At 39.4% G+C, this 20,987-nt stretch overlaps 1 protein-coding gene across 1 annotated transcript; it reads right to left on the bottom strand.

The window, feature by feature from the left end:
- Positions 1-2,435: 2,435 nt before the first annotated feature.
- Positions 2,436-20,542, bottom strand: SAMD7 (sterile alpha motif domain containing 7). The gene is made up of 7 exons (XM_003416246.3): positions 20,457-20,542; positions 19,439-19,563; positions 16,455-16,533; positions 14,768-15,384; positions 13,238-13,359; positions 6,772-6,882; positions 2,436-2,723 (listed from the first exon to the last, which is right to left on the bottom strand). Exons 1-7 carry the CDS (start codon positions 20,540-20,542, stop codon positions 2,523-2,525), a joined length of 1,341 nt encoding a protein of 446 aa, XP_003416294.3. The 3' UTR covers positions 2,436-2,522.
- Between the last annotated feature and the right edge of the window lie 445 nt (positions 20,543-20,987).

The raw sequence follows: 20,987 nt of genomic DNA, 5'->3' as shown, positions 1-20,987 counted from the left end.
TCTATATGATAACATAATTAAAAATTTCACCCTCGAAAACCATTTCTGTTACTAAAGTATTTTTTTGTTAAAAGGTGCTAGGCATCATTCATCTGAAAAGAAACATTGCCATGGAGAAGCAATCTCAGTCTCCATTTCTTCCAGTGAAGACTAGTAAAACTGGTGAGGGCCTCCTTTATGCGTGTTCTCTGGCTCTTTTTTTATGCGTGGGTCTAAAATTAAGTACAGTGCTTTTTTTGGTGACAGTACAGGCCAGGACGGTATACCAGAATACTTTCCCTAAAGCAACATTGAAACACACCTGTTCAAATGAATCAGTTACCAACTCAATTGACTCATTTAGCAGGACTAAGAAATTCAGAAGTTAAAATCACATAATCTCTTTGCCAACTAAAAATATTAAGCTTTTCATTTTTGAACAAAACAAAAAACCATTGTTACGGAGTCAATTCTGATTCCTGGTGACCTCGTGTGTGTACGGTTAGCAGCCGAGTGTTAACCATTTCCACCATCGAAAGCCAAATCAAACCTGTTGCCATCCAGTCGATTCCATAAAAAAAATAAAAAGTCGATTCCATAGCACCCGTTAAAGCACATCTGGCATTTTGGGAAACTTCTTTGTTGAAATTATAGCAGATGAAAGGTTAAGTGATATAACAGTCTTCAGTATACTGGAGATCAGAAGAATAAAAAGAAGGGGAGAGAGAGCAGAACTTTTTCAACTTATCAAAATATCTTTTTGATAAAAACTCTGAGACATTATTTATCAGCTTATTTTATTTTATACAAAGCATCTTATGCTACTTAAGTATCTTATACAAAATTAATAACATTTTGAAATTTTGGGAGATATTTTTCTTCTCTCTCTTAGAAGAGGGATCAAGAGAGTAAACTAGCAATTCACAAATATATGTCAGAAAAAAACGAAAAGCTGTTGTTTTTCTAGTAAAAATGAAAGAAAGCAAAACTCAACTAAATTAGCACGCCTGGTAGGGAAACAACTCCAAAAAATCTACCTTCTAAATCACAAAGTGAATGTGGGTAGCATGCTATTTGTGTTTATCAAAAGCAATTTATTTGTTTGCGCTATGAAACAAATTACTCCAGTGCTTAGGGGCTGTTTCCGTGGCTCAGGAATCTAGGAGCAGCTTAGCTGGGTGCCCCTGGCTTAGGCTCCCTAGTGAGGGTGCTTTCAAGCTATTGGCTGGAGCTGCAGTCATCCCAAGGCTCCACTGGGGGAGCAGCCACTTCAAATTCCTTCAGGGAATTGTTGGCAGTCCTCAGAAGATCCCTTTCCAAATGCAATTACTTGCGCCTTTCCACAGAGCTGCCTAGAAGCTGGCTTACGCTAGTGTGAGCAATCCAAAGAGAGTAGGCAGAAGCCACAGAGGGACACTGCCTCATGTCTTCTGTACTCCGTTTGCTAGAAAAGAGTCAGTAAGTCTAGTCCACCCTGAGGGGAGAGGATTACACAAGGCATGAATGCCAGCAAGTGGGAAAATTTGGGAGCCATCTTAGAAGCTGCCTACTACAGTTTGTTTATTTGAAATGTACATTTTAAAAATAGAAAATACATTCTCATGGTTAAATATTCAAAATATGCAAGAAGTATTGGAGAATTCTCCCTCACATCCCTGCCAGTTCCCTCCTTCAACAAATTGTACTACTAGATTCTTCCGTATCATTTCAGACTTTCTGTTAAATGTTAACATGAAAGAGTGGGACTCCGTGGGGTGCAGCAGAAAGCCACTTTAACCTTCTCCCCTCCATCTTGTGAGTTCAAAAGTGCTTTGTGGAGATAACTCTTTTCCACCCCTTGGATGAAACCTGAGGTGTGTGCTATGACTTCTCATCTCTCATTTAATAAGGAGTCTTCCAGTCACTTTTAGTCATAAAATAGTTTTCGTTTTAGAAATAAAATGCCTAGTCCTGACTAATAGTCAGACTGTGAACTTAAGGTTAGATCTTCACCCTTTTCCATAGCTTGGGCCTGCTTCAGGCTGGAAACCTACAATGAGAAAAAGTGGAGGCCTTGTCAGCTTCTTCATGTCCCTATTTTGTACTTCTGCCCTTGTCCTCTGCTTCCTTCCGACCCTGCTGGGTTGTCTTTGTATCTTCCAGGGTTGGGAAGGTAAATGAATGAAGAGAAGTTGCCATAGAGTAGATTCTGGCTCATGGTGACCCCAGGTATGTCATAGCAGAACTATGAAGAGAGGTAAGGAGCTCTTTTTTTCAGCATAGGCTGTTCAGGCTTTTCCAGAGATTTCCTCCTGGGATCATCCAACCGTAGCTTTCTTGATGTTTGCAGATTCTCTCCATTATTTAGCATTTGCTTCAAGGATACATCTCCAGCTGTTTTGTGCCAATGTCACTTCAGCCGTGACGGGAAGCCTGATGGGCACCAGGAGGGCTTTCTCTTCCCCATGGCCTTCTTTGGTCCTGGGAAACCCCTCACATCCCCTTTGGAAGGTTCTCCACTGTTTGGAAAAGTGGTAAAGACTGTTTTTGTTCCTTGAGGGTTTTTAATTTCTCAAACTATCTTGCTCAGTCCCTTTAGGAATTATATCCTGGGAACAAGGAATGCCTGATGAATCACCCCAGGAATTAAAATCCAAAAGAGAGGATGTATCTGCAGGTTGGTCAAATGCTTGCCTTGTAGAATTTGTATGGATAGGGAGTGAGAGACTTTTCTTGTAGAACATACTTCCCACATGCTGAGATACCTTTGAAGACAAAATAATTACAGTAATAAGTCTATGGATTCTTTCAATTACCCAGGTTACTCTGCTTAACCACAGATGACAAGGAGAATGTTATAGATTGAATTATGTACCCCCCAAAATATGTGTTATAAATCCTAACCTCTATGCCTGTGGTTCTCCATTGCAAATACCTTCTTTCACTAACATAAATGGCGACTATACACATGGACCTCGCCAGATTGAACACACAGAAATCAAATTGACTACATCTGTGGAAAAAGATGATGGAAAAGCTCGATATCAACAGTAAGAACAAGGCCAGGGGCCGACTGTGGAACAGACCACCAATTGCTTGTATGCAAGTTCAAGCTGAAACTGAAGAAAATCAGAGCAAGTCCGCGAGAGCCAAAATATGACCTTGAGTACATCCCACCTGAATTTAGAGACCATCTGAAGAACAGATTTGACACATTGAACACTAGTGACTGAAGACCAGATAAGTTGTGGAATGACATCAGGAACATTATACATGAAGAAAGCAAGAGGTCACTGAAAAGACAGGAAAGAAAGAAAAGACCAAGATGGATGTCAGAGGAGACTCTGAAACTTGCTCTCGAACATCAAGCAGCTAAAGAAAAAGGAAGAATTGATGAAGTAAAAGAACTGAAGATTTCAAAGGGCGTCTTGAGAAGACTAAGTATTATAATGACATGTGCAAAGAGCTGGAGATGGAAAACCAAAAGGGAAGAACATGCTCAGCGTTTCTCAAGCTGAAAGAACTGAAGAAAAAATTCAAGCCTCGAGTTGCAATAGTGAAGGATTCTATGGGGAAAATATTTAATGACACAGGAAGCATCAAAAGAAGATGGAAGGAATATACAGAGTCATTATACCAAAAAGCATTAGTTGATGTTCAGCCAGTTCAAGAGGTGGCATATGATCAGGAACCGATGGTACTGAAGGAAGAAGTCCAAGCTGCTCTGAAGGCATTGGTGAAAAACAAAAGAAAAAAAAATTTTTTTTTAAGGCTCCAGGAATCGATGGAATATCAATTGAGATGTTTCAACAAACAGATGCAGTGCTAGAGGTGCTCATTCATCTATGCCAAGAAATATGGAAGACAGCTTCCTGGCCTACGGACTGGAAGAGATCCATATGTATGCCTATTCCCAAGAAAGGTGATCCAACCGAATGTGGAAATTATAGAACAATATCATTAATATCACATGAAAGCAAAATTTTACTGAAGATCGTTCAAAAACAGCTGCAGCAGTATATTGACAGGGAACTGCCAGAAATTCAGGCCGGTTTCAGAAGGGGACATGGAACCAGGGATATCATTGCTGATGTCAGATGGATCCTGGCTGAAAGCAGAGAATACCAGAAGGATGCTTACCTGTGTTTTATTGACTGTGCAAAGGCATTCGACTGTGTGGATCATAACAAATTATGGATAACATTGTGAAGAATGGGAATTCCGGAACACTTAATTGTGCTCATGAGGAACCTTTACATGGATCAAGAGGCAGTTGTTTAGGCAGAACAAGGGGATACTGATTGGTTTAAAGTCAGGAAAGGTGTACATCAGGGTTGTGTTCTTTCACCATACCTATATATTTTTTTTTTTATTCAATCTGTATGCTGAGGAAATAATACAAGAAGCTGGACTACATGAAGAACGGGGCATCAGGATTGGAGGAAGACTCATTAGCAACCTGCATTATGCAGATGACACAGCCTTGCTTGCTGAAAGTGAAGAGGACTTAAAGCACTTACTAATGAAGATCAAAGACCACAGCCTTCAGTATGGATTGCACCTCAACATAAAGAAAAGAAAAATCCTCACAACTGGACCGATGAGCAACATCATGATAAACGGAGAAAAGATTGAGGTTGTCAAGGATTTCGTTTTACTTGGATCCACAGTCAACAGCCATGGAAGCAGCAGTCAAGAAATCAAAAGACACATTGCATTGGGTAAATCTGCTGCAAAGGACCTCTTTAAAGTGTTGAAGAGCAAAGATGTCACCTTGAAGACTAAGGTGCACCTGACCCAAGCCATGGTATTTTCAGTCGCATCATATGCATGTGAAAGCTGGACAGTGAATAAGGAAGATCGAAGAAGAATTGACGCCTTTGAATTGTGGTGTTGGCGAAGAATATTGGCAAAGTGGAGGGCCAGGGAAAAGAGGAATACCTTCAATAAGATGGACTGACACAGCGGCGTCAACAATGGGCTCAAACATACCAACAATTGTGAGGATCTGCACGCTGGGTGCGGGACCGGGCAGTGTTTTGTTCTGTTGTATATGGGGTTGCTATGAATAGGAATTGACTCCATGGCACCTAACAACAATAACAAAATCCTGTAGGATGAGTGTTTCATCTAATTCTAGATTATTATACTATAAACAGGTTAGGGCGTCATCATCAGCAACAAACAGGTTAGGATGAAACATTTTGAAGGTGATTTTTTTAAAAGAGTGAAATCTATGGTGAAAGCTTAAAAGAATGGAAATTATGATTTGAAAGAAGACAGTTCAGTGTCATTGTAAGGATGCCAAAAGATACAGTATACTTACTATACATAAATAAGGAATTAAAAAATGAATACTGTACTTCTAAAAAATTTTGAAATGGCAATATATATATATAAAAATATATATATTAACCACAATAATAAAACAAAGGGCATACTGTATTGTACCAATGTTATTTTCTTAGCTTTGACAAATGTACCATGGTTATATAAGATATTGGGGGAAGGTGGGTGAAGGGTATATAGGAACTGTCTATGCTACTTTCTCTGTAAATCTAAAATTATTTCAAAATAAAAAGTTTTTAAAAAGAGAATACCAGTAGAAACATTGAAGTATTTACATGAGAAATAAAGAACTTCTTTACCTAAAAATTTTAGGCAAATAAAAATAGTTTTTGAAGGAGATTCTGAAATCTCAGCTCCTGGTATGTTTATTGTAAGTAGTTTAGGTACAGTCCTGCATAAATCCTGGGGAAGAGTAGTGACTGCTTCTTGGTTTCACTTTCAGTGTTGCTGTTATGAAGCTCATTCTTTCAACAAATATTTATTGTGCTATCATGGGTCTCTCATCTTCTACGGATATATCAGTCAACAAAACAGATAAAGATCCCTGCTCTCATCAAATGTACGTTCTATACCTGATGCAACATTTTAAAAGACCATTCTTTATTCTTTGTGAATAGTCTGTGGGTGGTGGGCAAGGGCAGAGCAGGGAGAAGAGTTAGAAGGCTAATGCTGTAATGCAGTGACAGATCATGGCACCTGGGACTAGGGTGAAGCAGTGGAGATGGTGAGAAGTGGTTGGTTTCTAGAGATTATGTAACACATGCATTTACACACAGTGGTGTGTTGAAACTGGCTTGTGCCAGCTCACAACAGCTGAGAGTTAAATTTTTAGGAAGTTTACAAGCCAGTTTCTAAATATAAAAAAAAAAAAATTTTTTTTAATATACCAGTATCAAAAATTTACATAAAATTACAATTAAATAAATTATATTGAAAATAGAGGTAATAAATATTCCAACCTCATCACTTTCTAATTATTTTTTACCTAATTATTTTACTATTATTATTTGCTATTATCTCTGCTTTTGAGGTTATTTACATCAATTGTATCTGTAGGATGAAAATAGTATGAAATGGTCTGCTGCTGTGCATCTGTTCCCAATTCTGTGTTCAGTGACATCACATCGGTAGCTTGAAATCAGCCATGGTAGGAGTATTTACACCACAGAAATTGGCAAATGCTACAAATCAGGGCTCCCTTTCTCTTTTTAAAAAAGATATGGTGGTTAAATATTTACTAGTATACCACTAGTTATAACTTTCCTAACTATACCTAGAAAAGTGTATCACCAAGCCATCCAATGTTTTTAGGTTCCCTGACTTCTATCATGTTCCCACCTATGGAGGAGAAAAGCCAAGAAGGGGTTAAATAGGTATCATTTATATCGAACCAGGACAAAAGTAACATATTTATCTTATGCTTCATGCCATTAATACACATGTACTTACACAAAGTCATCATACCTGAGATTGAATTTTTAGTGCTGGCCCTAGCTTTAATCCCATCGTGTCCCGGAGATGCTCCTCTGTGAGCAATGGCAAAGTCTCTCCATCAATTGCATGATCTTTAAATACCTTATTAAACACAAAAGGTGTTAACTTTGTCCAAATAATCTTTAAAAAAAATTGTTGTTTTATATCTATCTATCTATATATATATATAGATAGATAGATATTTTGGTTTGGGGGAAAACATTAACACTGCTTGAGGATGACAGAAAAATTGATTAAATTTCTTGTTTTTAGTTCTCTCTTCTGTGCTCCAATAGCATGTTGATTGTGCTGTTTTGTTTTTTTTTTTTAAAGCTTCTTGGGCCACTGTGTACATATTTTTTCCTTCTTTTTTTTTTTTAACTTACTTTGTTTTTGTTGTTGAGAGTATGCACAGCAAAACACACACCCATTCAACTGGTTCTACGTGTACAAATTCAGTGACACTGACTGCATTCTTTGAGTTGTGCGACCATGCTCACTGTCCTTTTCTGAGTTGTTCCTCCCCCGTTAACATAAACTCACTGCCTCCTAAATCTCCAATCCAATCTTTTGAGTTGCTGTTGTCACTTCGATCCCATATAGATAGTTCTTAAAAGAGTGTAATGCTCAAGGCAGACATTTTGTTTACTAGTTAAGCTGGACTGTTGTTTGGTTTTAAGATGACTTCAGGGGATATTTTTGGTTTAAGATTTAAAGATTATTTCAGGGGTTCATCGAGCCTCCATGGCTCCAGAAAGTCTAGAGTCTGTGAAAATTTGACATTCTGTTCTGCATTTTTCTCTTTTTGACCAGGTTTCTTCTATAGAATCTTTGATCAAAGTGTTCAGTAATGGTAGCCAGGCACCATCCAGTTCTTCTGGTCTCATGGCAAAGGAGAAAGTTGTTCATAGAGGCAATGCGCCACACATTCCATATCCTCCTCCTATTCCTCATTCTTCTTCTTCCTCTGTTGCTGTGGGTGACTAGAGACCAATTGTTGTGCCTTGGATGGCCGCTGGCAGGCTTTTAAGACCCCAGGCACTATGCGAGGAACTAGGAGGTAGAACGGAATCACTAATCACGTTATTAGGCATTATATTAATTAGATTGTGCTCTTTAATAATCCTTAGAGTTCATTGTAATTTTCTGTTTCTAAGTCTCAGTTCCAACATGCAGCAATTATTTGAGAGCAGGGCTCAGTATTATTTACCAATGTACCCCAATCATGGCTGACACATGGTAGAAGATGTGCAATAAATATTACTGCATGAATCAATGAGAGGATGAATGGACAAATACTCTGAGTAAATGGATGTAGGTAAAAGCCATCACAGACAGATTTCATCTCGCTTATTATTTATAAGTGGGGTGTTTTCTGCCTTAGATGTAAGATGAAGGGAGGAAGAATGTGCAGGCGACAGCTGTCACCGCTGGACCTTTCCAACAAGATCTGCTTATTCTGACTCTAATGGATTCAGAAGAGGACATGGAATGAGGAATATCATTGCTGATGATAGATGGATCTTGGCTGAAAGCAAAGAATATCAGAAAGATGTTCACCTGTGTTTTATTGACTATGGAAATGCATTTGACTGTGTGGATCATAATAAATTATGGATAACATTGTAAAGAATGGAAACTCCAGAACACTTAACTGTGTTCACGTGGAACCTGTGTGTAGACCAAGAGGCAGTTGTTTGAACAGAACAAGGAGATAGTGCAAGGTTTAAAATCAGGAAAGATGTGTGTCAGGGTTGTATTTTCTCACCATACTTATTCAATCTGTATACTGGGCAAATAATCAGAGAACCTGGACTATATGAAGAAGAGTGGAGCATTAGGGTTGGAAGAAGACTCATTACTAACCTGCAATATGCAGATGACACAACCTTGCTTGCTGAAAGCGAAGAGGACTTGAAGCACTTACTGATGAAGATCTAAGACTAAAGCCTTCAGTATGGATTATACCTCAAGATAAAGAAAAGAAAAATCTTCACAACTGTCCCAGTAAGCAACACTGTGATAAACAGAGAAAACATTGAAATCATCAAGAATTTCATTTTACTTAGATCCACATCAATGCCATGGAAGCAGCAGTCAAGAAATCAAATGACATATTGCATTGGGCAATTCTTTTGCAAAAGACCTCTTTAAAGTGTTGAAAAGCAAAGATATCACTTTGAGGGCTAAGATGCGCCTGACCCAAGCCGTGGTATTTTCAGTTGCCCCACATGAATGTGAAAGCTGGACAATGAATAAGGAAGACCGAAGAGGAATTGATGCCTTTCAATTACGGTGTTGGTGAAGAATACTGAGTACACCATGGACTACCAGAAGAACAAACAAGTCTATCTTGGAGGAAATACAGCCAGAGTGCTCCTTGAAAGTGAGGATGGTGAGATTTTGTCTCATGTACTTTAAACATGTTATCATGGAAGAAAGGCCTGGCAATCTACTTCCAAAAAATCAAGCATTGAAAACTTTATGGATCTAAGATACATCTATTGGTTCCATCCCAGCTGGGGCAAAGGAGAATGAAGAAGACCAAAGACACAATGGAAAGATTAGTCCAAAGGACTAGTGGAGCACAACTACCACAGCCTTCACCAGACTGAGCCCAGAACAACTAGATGGTGCTCAGTTACCCCTACTGACTGCTCTGGCAGGGATCACAATAGAGGGTCCCAGACAAAGCGAGAGAAAAATGTAGAACAAAATTCAAATTCACCAAAAAAAAAAAAAATGACCAGGCTGAGAGAGACTTGGGAAACCCCAAGAGTATGGCCCCTTGACACCCTTTTAACTCAGTACTAAAGTCACCCCTGAGGTTCACCCTTCAGCCAAAGATTAGACAGGGCTATAGGGCCAACAATAACACACGTGAGGGATGCTTCATAATTCAATCACGTGTACTAGGCTAATGGGCACACCAGCCTAAAAGCAAGAGTGAGAAGGCAGGAAGGGACAGGAAAACTGGATGAGTGGAAACAGAGACACTGGGGTGGAGAAGGGGAGAGTGTTGAGGCATCATGGGGTTGGCAACCAACGTCACAAAACAGTTTGTGTATTAATGCTTTAGTGAGAAATTAATTTGCTCTGTAAACCTTCACCTAAATCACAATACAAAAAGAGAAAGAAAGCTTTACCAAGTGCAGTTCTATTCTGACACACATGGGGTCACCATGAGTGGGAATGGACTCCATAGCCACTGGTGGCGGTAGTGGTATTTTGTGGTTCCGATCCAGGATTTTTCTTATCGTAGGCGCTGCCATTCCAAAAAAGGAGTGCTGATTAAAAACAGTTACCTGCGTTTAATTGATGGAAGTTTTACCTCTTTTCTCTTTCCGTGGCATGGCTTCTGGTGAGCAGTGAAAGGAGCATCCAAAGAAGAAGAAACCAGGAAGATCATGGGTAATTTTTGAAACAGAGGTGAAGTGGCAGCCAGGGCCGGAAACCTGTGTGGGCCTAAGCCTCAGCCATGGTGGAGGCACCGAAGCAGGGGTGTAGAACACACCACTGGCGCCCGGAAGATGTTTCCCTTCCATTCTCACCAGGGCATTTCAGGCCAAGCGCACCTGTTTTTGGTAATTTCAGTTATTTCAATAGAGAGGATATTTTTTATCTGTTGTGTTCTTTGCACTAGACGTTTAGTTAAACTGAACCTGTTGCCTTTGAGTCGATTCCAACTCAAATCGACCCTATAGGACAGAGTAGAATTGCCCCGTAGGGTTTCTAAGGAGTGGCTGGTAGATTTGAACTGCCGACCTTTCTGGTTAGCAGGCTAGCTCTTAGCTACTGCACCACCAGGACATTTAGTTAGACAAACAAAATATGTGACAGGTCCTCCTGGACATCCCTTAAAAGCTGAGCCACCCAGCCCTCTCTTTACATCTGTTTGAAAGAGTTCACTTGCACAGGGGCTTTGGATTTTAACAGTGGTTATTTTTTCTGAATTTCTTTTTCCGCCTACAGAGGCAAATGCTTGGAGGCTGATGAGTAGACACCTAAGGCAGAGGTGAGGAAGAGGAGAATGGAGAGTAGGACAGTAGATGGAACTCAGTCTAGTCCCAGGGGCTTGGCCTGACCTGTTTAAAGAAAAAAGGCTGCGAAGAAAAGGTGATGGACCATTTCAGCATTCCGGGTCTTTGTGAGAGCTGTGCACAAGCAGTGCTGCCTGAGGGTTTGCTGCACAGAGGTGAGGGTAGGGGGGTTCTCCCCCTTTCTGTATAGAGCACAGTCACGGAGCACAGCAGGGAGTGTGCACAGCAATGATCTTGTAGTTGACATCACCAGCACTCGCCTGTGGGAACTTGAACAAGGGAAAAAGAGCAGGTCTTGATACTGAACACATGTGAGAAGCTCCTAGGAGTAATGGGTACCATTTCTTGGAGTGAGAAAGGGGACACTATCCTGTGAGAGATCACGAGTCAGCAGTGTTTAAGTGATTTCTGTGTACCCACAAGTAGTGTGGGGACATTTGGGATTAAAAAACCGGTTGCCGTCGAGTTGATTCCAACTCATAACGACCCTATATTATAAAGTATAAAATGCATGCAACATTATTCACTGTAAGAGCAGTTATTATAAACTGTATTTTGTGATTTTGGATCACTGTTTAAAAACAATCAGAGTTCAAATAAATTCAACCCACGAGGAGTTAACAATCACGTGTCCATTACTCACAGAGCTGCTTGTTTCTGGCAGTCATCAGAATGATACAACGTCATTGTACTTGTGGTTGGTGTGGCACTTGACTTGATGAATAGCACAGATGAATTTAAAAAGTGATTTATCCACTGTTAATGACTAATATTAAAATAATAAGGTTATACTCACTGAGCAGAAGCAAATACGACAACATTTTTCATCAGGTTATTTGAAAACACAAGTGTGTGATGTGAAGAATTCAACTTTTCCTTGAGGTTCTGCTATTTATAGGAGCCTGTATTTTTTTTTTTTTTTCTGATATGATGAAGAAATTCTAATGGCATTCATTTATATTTATAAATGAAAAAATGTCAAAAAAACATTCACTGAGCACTTACAATGTGCCCGGCACTCTTTAATGTTTATGACAATCCTTGAAAACTATTATTACTATTATCCCCATTGTACAGATGAAAACGCTGAGGAACGGAAAGGAAAATAACTTGCCTTAGATTACATGTCCATAAAGTAGAAAAGCCAGGATTTGAACTTGAACTTTCTGGCTCAGAACCCATATATTTAATTACTACTCTATGTAGATTTTTCCATATATTCCAGAACCAGAACCAAAAAAAAAGAGAAAGAAAAAAAAAATAACAGCATTATACTGAAGAAGGAGCCCTGGTGGCAAAGAGGTTAAGAGCTTGGCTGCAACCCAAAAGGTCGGCAGTTCAAATCTACCAGCGGCTCTTTAGAAACCGTATGGGGCAGCTACACTGTGTCCGACAGGGTCGCTGTGAGTTGGAATCAACTCAACAGCAATGCGTTTTTGTTTTTGTTGTTCTTTATTCTGAAGAAAAACATTATCACAAAACTGAGATCTGAAAAACATCAGCTTGAACATCAGTCAATTATGATGCAATTAAATCATAATGTCCTTTTTTCGTTTTATTCTCCTTTAACATGGAAACCAAAGATAATGCTACCAGGTTCAGTAGGCATGTTGTTGCTTGGAATCGTGTTATTAAATCACTTGAAAATATAAACTATGCACATGAAAATCCACCATTGGCATGAACGACTTACCAGCCCATGATTTTTGTCATCAGTTTTCCCATAGGAGTGAGGCTAGCTTTTTTCCCAACTGTCCTAACAGTTCATTGTAATTTAAAAGACAGCATTTATCTACCAGACTAAATTACTGGTATATGTGCATTTTTACAGATAGTCTGAGCATAACTATAGCATTTTTAAAAAACTGTTAACTTCCTACTTTTTAGGTCTGTTGCCGCCTTGTCCTTTTTTTGTTTTTCTTCCTTTTTTAAAATTATTATTAATTTTTTCTTCTTGTCCTTTTCAGAATGAAGTGTATATTTCTGCTAGCTATGAGAATAGGCCCAAACTTCTGACACAGGACTACGTGCTTGAAAATTGTTTGCTATGTGGATGAGTAGGGAATGTAGTAGACGTTTCTCATGCCTTTTCGATGTTTGACCTCCTAACTTCCTTCCAATTTTGGGAGAATTCCCACATCTCAGGAGTCTTGATGGGGGATAGAGCCTGCTTCCCAGGAGAGAAACTGAAGCCAGACACTGGCTTTCCCAGCCTCCCCTGCAGCTGGGGCGCAGGCACGTGACATAGGCTCCACTAAGCAGAGGCACCTGTCCCAGGGGAGCCCATGGCATAAAAAGGGGAGACTACTGGGAATCCTCTCTGGGAGCAAATATAAGTTTGACAGAATTTGTTATCAAGGAAATATATTTCAGAGTGTCATACTTTTATAAAAACACTTAAATACTATTTAAGTCACCTGAGCATAGCTGGAACAGCCTGGAAGGCCTCTAATGAAATTGTGAACATCATCCACGGTCCACTTCTGAATGTCTTCATTCAACGAAAGATGTTCCCCAGTTGTAACCAGTTCATGTATTCCTTTCAAAAGGAAAGGAAATGATTTTGAGTTATACATTTTTCAGGGAAAGGGAAGCCAAGAGCACAGTTCTGTGTATGATTTCCTTGTACTCTCCAGGGTGGTCCCTTTCTGCAGATCTGGGTGTAAATTACCTACGAGATATAAAGAGTTACTAGGAGACTGAAAAAAAAAAAAAAACTTCGCCGTCTTCTTTCTTTTCTTTCTATGAAAGAATCTTTACAGATATCATTATCGTAAGCTCACAAAGAAGCTTCAGATCTCTTCCAGCTTCTCTTAGATTATAATAAAAATGTCCTGTGGATTTCATCCTCCAGGTTAATACTACATGTTCTACGGTATTACGTGGTCTATGAGGTGGATTTCATCCTCCAGGTTAATACTACATGTTCTACGGTATTACGTGGTCTATGAGGCTCTCTAGGTGAGTAAGAATTGAGGTTAATACTACATGTTCTACGGTATTATGTGGTCTATGAGGCTCTCTAGGTGAGTAAGATTTAGTTTCATCTCCATCAAAATGGCGTATGAACACTTGACAGGGAAGCAGTTAGTATGGTGATGGCTGGATGACACATAGCCAAAGATCACTGTTTTAAAATATTTTTATCTAAAGAAATTCTAGAAAACTATTCAGTGTGTGGTTTTTTGGGGCATTGCTATTGAGTCAATTCTGACTCATAGCGACCCTATAGGACAGAGTAGAACTGTCCCATAGGGTTTCCAAGGAGCGGCTGGTGGATTTGAACTGCCAACCTTTTGGTTAGCAGCTGAGCTCTTAACCACTGCGAGCCCCCTGAAGTTAGAAGACAACACAAGTTCGTGCTACTGTTCAATTGCCTATGTTTTTCAAAACACAGTTAGAAGGGAGATAAAATTCATACTTTAAAGTCAGAAGCCCCTTTGTTTTGTTGATAAAATTAATAGTACATTAAATGAAAATTTAAATTTAATTTAAACCCGTTGCTGTCGAGTCGATTCCAACCCATAGTGACCCTATAGCTCAGAGTAGAACTGCCCCATAGAGTTTCTAAGGAGCACCTAGTGGATTTGAACTGCCGACCTTTTGGTTAGCAGCTGTAGCACTTAACCACTATGCCTCCAGGGTTTCCAAATTTAATTTAATATATATTAAATGGAATTCTGATGGGTTTCCTTATACTTTACTTTCCTAGCCTTTACTGAAAATTCCTTCTGTATATGTATATGTATGTGTATATATATGGTTTCATTGACATAGCTTGTTGTAACTAACTTAATAAAGTGACTTCAGTAAAGTGACATCATTAGAGTCAGGATTAAGAAAAAGTAGGATAAAAAAGGCATGATTGTTACAGTTCACTATGTAATAATGTAAGGATTTGTCAACGTGTGGTTAATGAGGATCTGCTATTGGTTCTAGACACCCACCTGGAAGAGCCGATGGAGGCCCTGGGTTCTTTTCACTGCAGGCTGCAGAAGACTGCTCTGAGGGATTCTCCTTCCCACAGTCCCAGGTCTTTGCTTCCAGGGAGGTGCTGTGGGCTGCCCAGGTCGTTCTGCAGATGGGCTCGAGCTCTGCACAGGTTTTGGCAGGAGCTGCAGTTGGCTTTTCATTGATTTCTCTTGACTTCTGATTGTTGACTGCTTCAGTCTCAGGGTCTTTTGCAAACTCATCTTCTTCATAGGGAATTGGCTGCATCTGGCCTGGGATTTTAAATTCTTCCTGACTTTTGGAACTATCAGTATCACTGTCTACAACTTTCTGATTCCCTGCACCTCTCCTGAAACGACGACATTTCTGCTCCCAGGTCTCTAGAAAATGCAGGCCAGTTGCCCCTAGCATGGGGTTTCCCTGAAGGTTTCTCAAGGTGCTTCTGTGGAAATGCAGGTCACTGGCTGGGAGCATGCTTCTGCCATGGTATGTGGCTGGGCCTGCTGGGATACCAGAGCCATAGAGGAATGGCATCCCTAATTCCATTAGCCCCTTGGGATTAACTTTTTCCATCCTCCTTTGCTGATAAATGGCATACATTTCCATTTCTGTCCTAAAAACAAAATAACATATTTTATACAACCCAAGAAAACCATTAGAAATATAATTTTAATGGCCCTCTACCCTCCCTAGGATAGCACCTCTGCTTTTCCTGTGAGTCCCCACAGGCTCAGGTGAAGTTTATTAGGTGGAAACATGCATCACCCACAAAGCCACAGGGGAGAAGAGTCTGGAATAAGATCTGAGGGTAAAGGTTTGGCCGAATCTCACAGTGGAAGTTCAAGGCCAGTCTTTAGAGCTTTACTTCTAATGGCAATATGGCAAATTTAGCAGAGATAGAGATAATGCAGCATAGGGTAGTTTCTTGCCAGAGATTAACCCTAAAAAATCTGAAGTTATGGGAAGAGATTTTCTGAACTCTGTAATACAACCTTAGTGGGACTCAAGAAAGGCAATAAATCATGCAAGTCTCAACTGTTATAAATCAAGGCCATACAAGTCAATGCAAGTTATTCCTATTTACAACTGGGGGGAGTGGGAGGACTTGGTGGTGTTTTCGCTTAAATCACTTTGCTTAAGGGTCATCTGAACCCCTGAGGGTTCAGTGATGAACAAACTGACCCTGATGCCTTCCCTCACCCTTGGGCCATACCCTAGTATTATCATCATTATTGGTGTGCTTTTTTCTTTCTCCGGGTCATTACGGCTGACCAAATCTAATCAAATCATACCACTGATGAGCTGACATGAGGTTGCCTGGGCTCTGATGGTGCAATCTAAAGTGGGGTTGGCAAGCTTGGCATCCTCCTTTGGGCAGAGTAGGAATCGTTTAAGGAAGGAATGCCAGTATGAATTGCAGAAGATTCATAACTAGATACTATAATTATGGGATGTTAGCAAACTGTGTATAATCTGTAGACGAATACCACTGTTAGCTTCACTATGTGATTTCTAATTTGCTTTTATCCTTAACTAGCCTGTATACAGTTTTGTGTGTGTCCTTGTTTATGATCTTCCTGAAATACTTTTTGTAAGTAATCAGAGTGTGTGTTATAAATGTGGAATAAATGAATAAATGAACAAGCGAATGAATAGAAAAATAAAATAATGTTGTTAAGTTACCTGGCAGTATTATGCCTTTGAATCATTTCATTCCTTCTGGCCATTGTTTTTATGGATTCAGGTGGTAAAATGCCCCAACCTTAAAAAAAGAAAACCATCACGCATCCCGACAAATTAACCACATGCATTTGAAAATAATAAAATATGATGCTATAATAAATTATCTTCAAAAAGCTATCAGTTGAGCACTTAAGTTGGAAATGGCATCAGATCACTGCTGTTCAGCATTTCAGAGTTGCTTTGGCAATGGCATGATAAACACTAGATAATTTTTTTTTTCCTTGATCGTTGGTCTCATGACTGGCAACATTTTCCTGTCATACTTCTAAAGAAAAAAGATGAAATGACCTGTGAATCACTTGCATTTGAAGTAAAAATTGATACTTTTTTTGTATAACAGGGATTAGTTGGCCTTTTTTTTTTTTTTTTTTTAAGTTAACTAAGTGCTTCTTGATGCCTGGAAATCCCTAGAGATAAATGCACTGAAGACTCGAGTGGATAAAACACAAAACCCTCTCTTTAGGCTGGTAGGTATATCTGAGGTAAACACTTTTTCCAAAATGGTTTCAATGGGGTTAAGCAGCAATTACATTATTTTGTTCAGGCCAAACTTCCAAAATAACTTGAAATAACAGCAGCACCACCAAATTTTTCAAGGCTGTTTTCTTGTCTGATAACTTCATGCTACATTCTTTCTTTTTTTTGGACTCCTATTGTTCTTCGTTGGGTGTCCAGTCAATTCCAACTCATAGTGACCCCATGTGACGGAGTAGAACTGCCCTGCAGACTTTTCTAGGTTACAATCTTTACAGAAGCGGACCGCCAGGTCTTCCTCCCATGGAGCTGCTGGATGGGTTCAAGCTGCCAACATTTCAGTCAACAGCCGAGCTGGACTTCTGACGCACTTATGGAAACCCTGGTGGCACAGTGCTTAAGTGCTACAGCTGTTAACCAAAAGGTTGGCAGTTTGAATGCACCAGGCGCTCCTTGGAAACTCGATGGGGCAGTTCTACTCTGTCCTGTAGGGTCATTGTGAGTCAGAATCAACTCGATGTCAATGGGTTAATGTTATACTGTTACTTCTCAAACCATCTGTGGTGAAGGATTCATTTTTTCTTTCAAAATTTCCTATTCATCATGGACCAATATTTCTGTAAAATATAATAAAATGGATTTCTAGGAAAATGAAATGAAAATAAAAACAAGGACAAAATAAAAGCACAATTTTTTAACTATTAGATTAACATATATAAAATTATCCTATAAAATTGCTATAAAAGTTTCTAAGCCCTTATTCTCCATTTATGAACTTGTACAAACAGTTCACAGACCAGCACAGGACTATAGACTAAACTCTAACAGTGATTTATACACAGAAATTATGCTTACTCTACCCAGTTTTGTTCACTGATAGTTTTATATGTATAAATCTGTTCTCCCTAACATGGGGTCAGTATTAACAACAACAACAAAAAAAACCCACTGCCATCAAGTCAATTCTGACTCATAGTGACCCTATAGGAGAAAGTATTATGAGGGCAAAAATGAGAAATCTAGAAATAAACCATACAATAGTTTTTTTGTTTTATTTTTTTTGAGAGTATTTGACATTTCTAAAATTCAGGGGTTAGATGAGCGACCTCTAGGGGTTCTTCTAACCTTAACACTCTATGTTTTTTACAGTTTCAGTAGCTTCAAGATAGTCTCCTTTAGACAACTAGTGTGCATGAAACTACCAACCCACGGCCCACTGCCCAAGGATGCAGAGAAAGTCTGTTGGAGAAGGCCTGTGTAGAGAGCACAATTCTAATTGTCTGGATTTTAGGACAGTCTGAAATCTGGACTCATTAAATTTATTCCAAGGTTCTTCCTCTTACCCAAATAGGTCTGGAAGCCAAGGGGAGAAAGTGTTTTAAGAATAGGGTGAGCAACTGTGTCAAGCAAGTTGCTCATAGGTCAAGTAAGATAAAAAAACAAAAACCAACCCCATTGGGGTAAACTCGATTCCAACTCATAGCAACCCTGTAGGACAGAGTAGAACTGCCCCATACAGTTTCCAAGGAGCAGCTGGTAGATTCAAACTGCCAACCTTTTGGTTAGCAGCCATAGGTCTTAACCATTGCACCACCAGGGCTGCCAAGTAAGACAGGACTGAGAATATATCATTAGATTTATCTATGTGGAGGTCATTGGTGATCTTGATAAGAGCAATTTCAGTAGAGTGGGGTCAGTGAAAACATGACTAGAGTGGGCTCAAGAGAGAATAAAAACCAAACTCGTTGCCATTGTGTCGATTCCAACTCATGGTGACTCCATATATCACAGAGTAGAACTGAACTCCATAGAGATTTCTTGGCTGTAATCTTTATAGAAGCAGATCATCAGGGCTTTCTTACAAAGCCCTGCTAAGTGGGTCTGAACCAGCAATCTTTGGTTAGTACTGAAGCACAAACCATTTGTGCCACAAATTTCCTGCCAACATCGAAAATCAAAACTGGAGTATCTTACTCTCAAAAACTATATCCATGAGTTTCTGCTTGACCCTGCTCCCCAGTGACTTGGTAAAATGCAAGTCAGACCATGTCACTCAATCCCCCTAAAGTCATTCCCTCTTACTGTAATAAAAGCTGAAGTCCTCACTATGACCTATTAGGACAAACATAAACTGCCCTCAGTCCCATTATTTCTCACATCTCATCTCTTTGTGACTTCATCATTACTCATGTGTAAGGTACACAGATAGTAATATGTAATTCCTCATGTTAGGCAAGAATAAATGGATCCTTACAAGGGTTAAGCAACTTGCCTGTAGTCACATGATGGTGGAACAATGTTTTGAACTCAGGTAACAACTGCAGAAATTATAAGCATAATGACCACAGTTTTGCTTTCAAAATTTGGCAGTAAACTTGATAGCAAGCTTACTGCAGCCAACCAGTTCAAAGTGGCACCACACACAAAAGCCAAGCATCTATTACTCCTACCTGAGTAGGCATGATTGGACAACATGTTCGGCATATTTGCATTAGGCATAACAGAGGATCCAAATTGGGAAGAAACACAAAAGTGTCTTGGGTCAGCTGGAGCTACAGTAGAAGGCAATAAATCTCTAGGAACGAAAGACAAAGTAGATAAAATGGAGATGGAGTCATACAAAATTTCCTCACTGCTATTGCTGACACGGTTGTGTGTGTGTTTGTTTGTTTTGCCATATGGGATTCTATCATATCTTCCTAAAATGAAGTGCAAAATCCTGTAGCCTCTATTGGTTTAAGTAGAAAGATGGTAAGAAAGATTAGGAGGAAGGACTCTACTAAGGAAGGACTGACCTAGTAGACAAAATGACCGAGAAAGCAGGAAAGTAAAGTTTTAGGGGTGTCTGGAACAGCAGATCTAATCAAATCAATACCATTCTCATATTTTCCATGACCATCATACTCTTTTAACTACAATATTCTTTTCTCATTTAATGGACACATTTTGGCTTGGGTTTGCCATCTGGGATCAGTTTATGATACCTGGGTGGACAATTTATTTATTTTACCAAGCTTCAGTGGTCACTAGAAGTCCAACTTTCCTGTTCACACTTAGTGAACAAGAATAAATAATGGATCTTACTTTCTCTTCAGAATGTCAAAATATTCTTAAAAAGGGAAGACAGGATACTACCAGAGCATGCAACCAAAGTACTTGTAATTTCACTGTTACTGAAAAGAGTTCTATTACAGGAAATCTAGGGTATCTAGTGTCTGCTCCTGTGCAGTGCTTGCCACATGCTAGTGCTCATTAGCTCTTTGCTGAGTGAGGAGGTCAAGCAGAGTTGGAAGGGGAAGTGATGGGAGGTATCTTGAAAGTGTGGCCAGCAGAGTATCTTGATGTGAATTATTACACTGCAGTTTACTGAAATAGTATTAGGTAATAAAACAATACAGGGGATAACATCATTCCAAACCCAAAGATTATCTATTTTCTCCTTTGGGATATCATATTGGAGAGAAATACCTGTCCACTGTTTGAAGTTCAAATGGTGAGGGAGCCAGTGGGTTTCTCTGCTGCCCTGATATTGTCAATAAAGGGTTTATGGCCATGGTTGGATTTATCATCAATAGCTTTTGCCACTGATGGATTTCTGAAAAGAACCAGAGAGGTGTGTCAGCAAATAACTCTACTTTTTGAGAACTATTCGAATTCTTCTTGAACACAATGAAACTCTTGGTATTTTCCCAGCACCTGGGAAGACTACACACCAAGCTTCCAGTTACACGAAAACATCTCCAGAGTAAGCACCCAGGCACAATTGTAGAGCTCAGTGTTTCATAGATGTGCCCTTGGAATTTATTGCACAGTCCACGGATAATGTCATACCACTCTACAAGCAATAAGAAAATTAAGCCAAGATTCTGGAAATACCAACTCCTTTCTTGCAACTTATTTCAATTTTTATCTTTCCAGAGGTATAAATGCATAAGTTTTTCCATATGCTCAATCTTTGGAAAAATACTCCTACTTAGTGGATAAGATTAAAACAGAAAA

This window comes from Loxodonta africana, chromosome 23, assembly GCF_030014295.1.
Source record: "Loxodonta africana isolate mLoxAfr1 chromosome 23, mLoxAfr1.hap2, whole genome shotgun sequence".
Lineage (NCBI taxonomy): Eukaryota > Metazoa > Chordata > Mammalia > Proboscidea > Elephantidae > Loxodonta > Loxodonta africana.
The sequence above is the reverse complement of the archived record's forward strand: the minus strand, read 5'-3'. Positions and strand labels throughout refer to the sequence as shown.

Bases quoted from the DNA above. Each gene is read 5' to 3' on its own strand.
- SAMD7 (XM_003416246.3), bottom strand. From the start codon at position 20,542: ATGGCCATAAACCCTTTATTGACAATATCAGGGCAGCAGAGAAACCCA. The intron at 16,534-19,438 runs GTAGGAGTAATA...TCTTTTTTTAAG, and splicing joins GTCCAATCATGCCTACTCAG to GTTGGGGCATTTTACCACCT. The intron at 15,385-16,454 runs GTAACTTAACAA...TTTTGTTTTTAG, and splicing joins CAAAGGCATAATACTGCCAG to GACAGAAATGGAAATGTATG.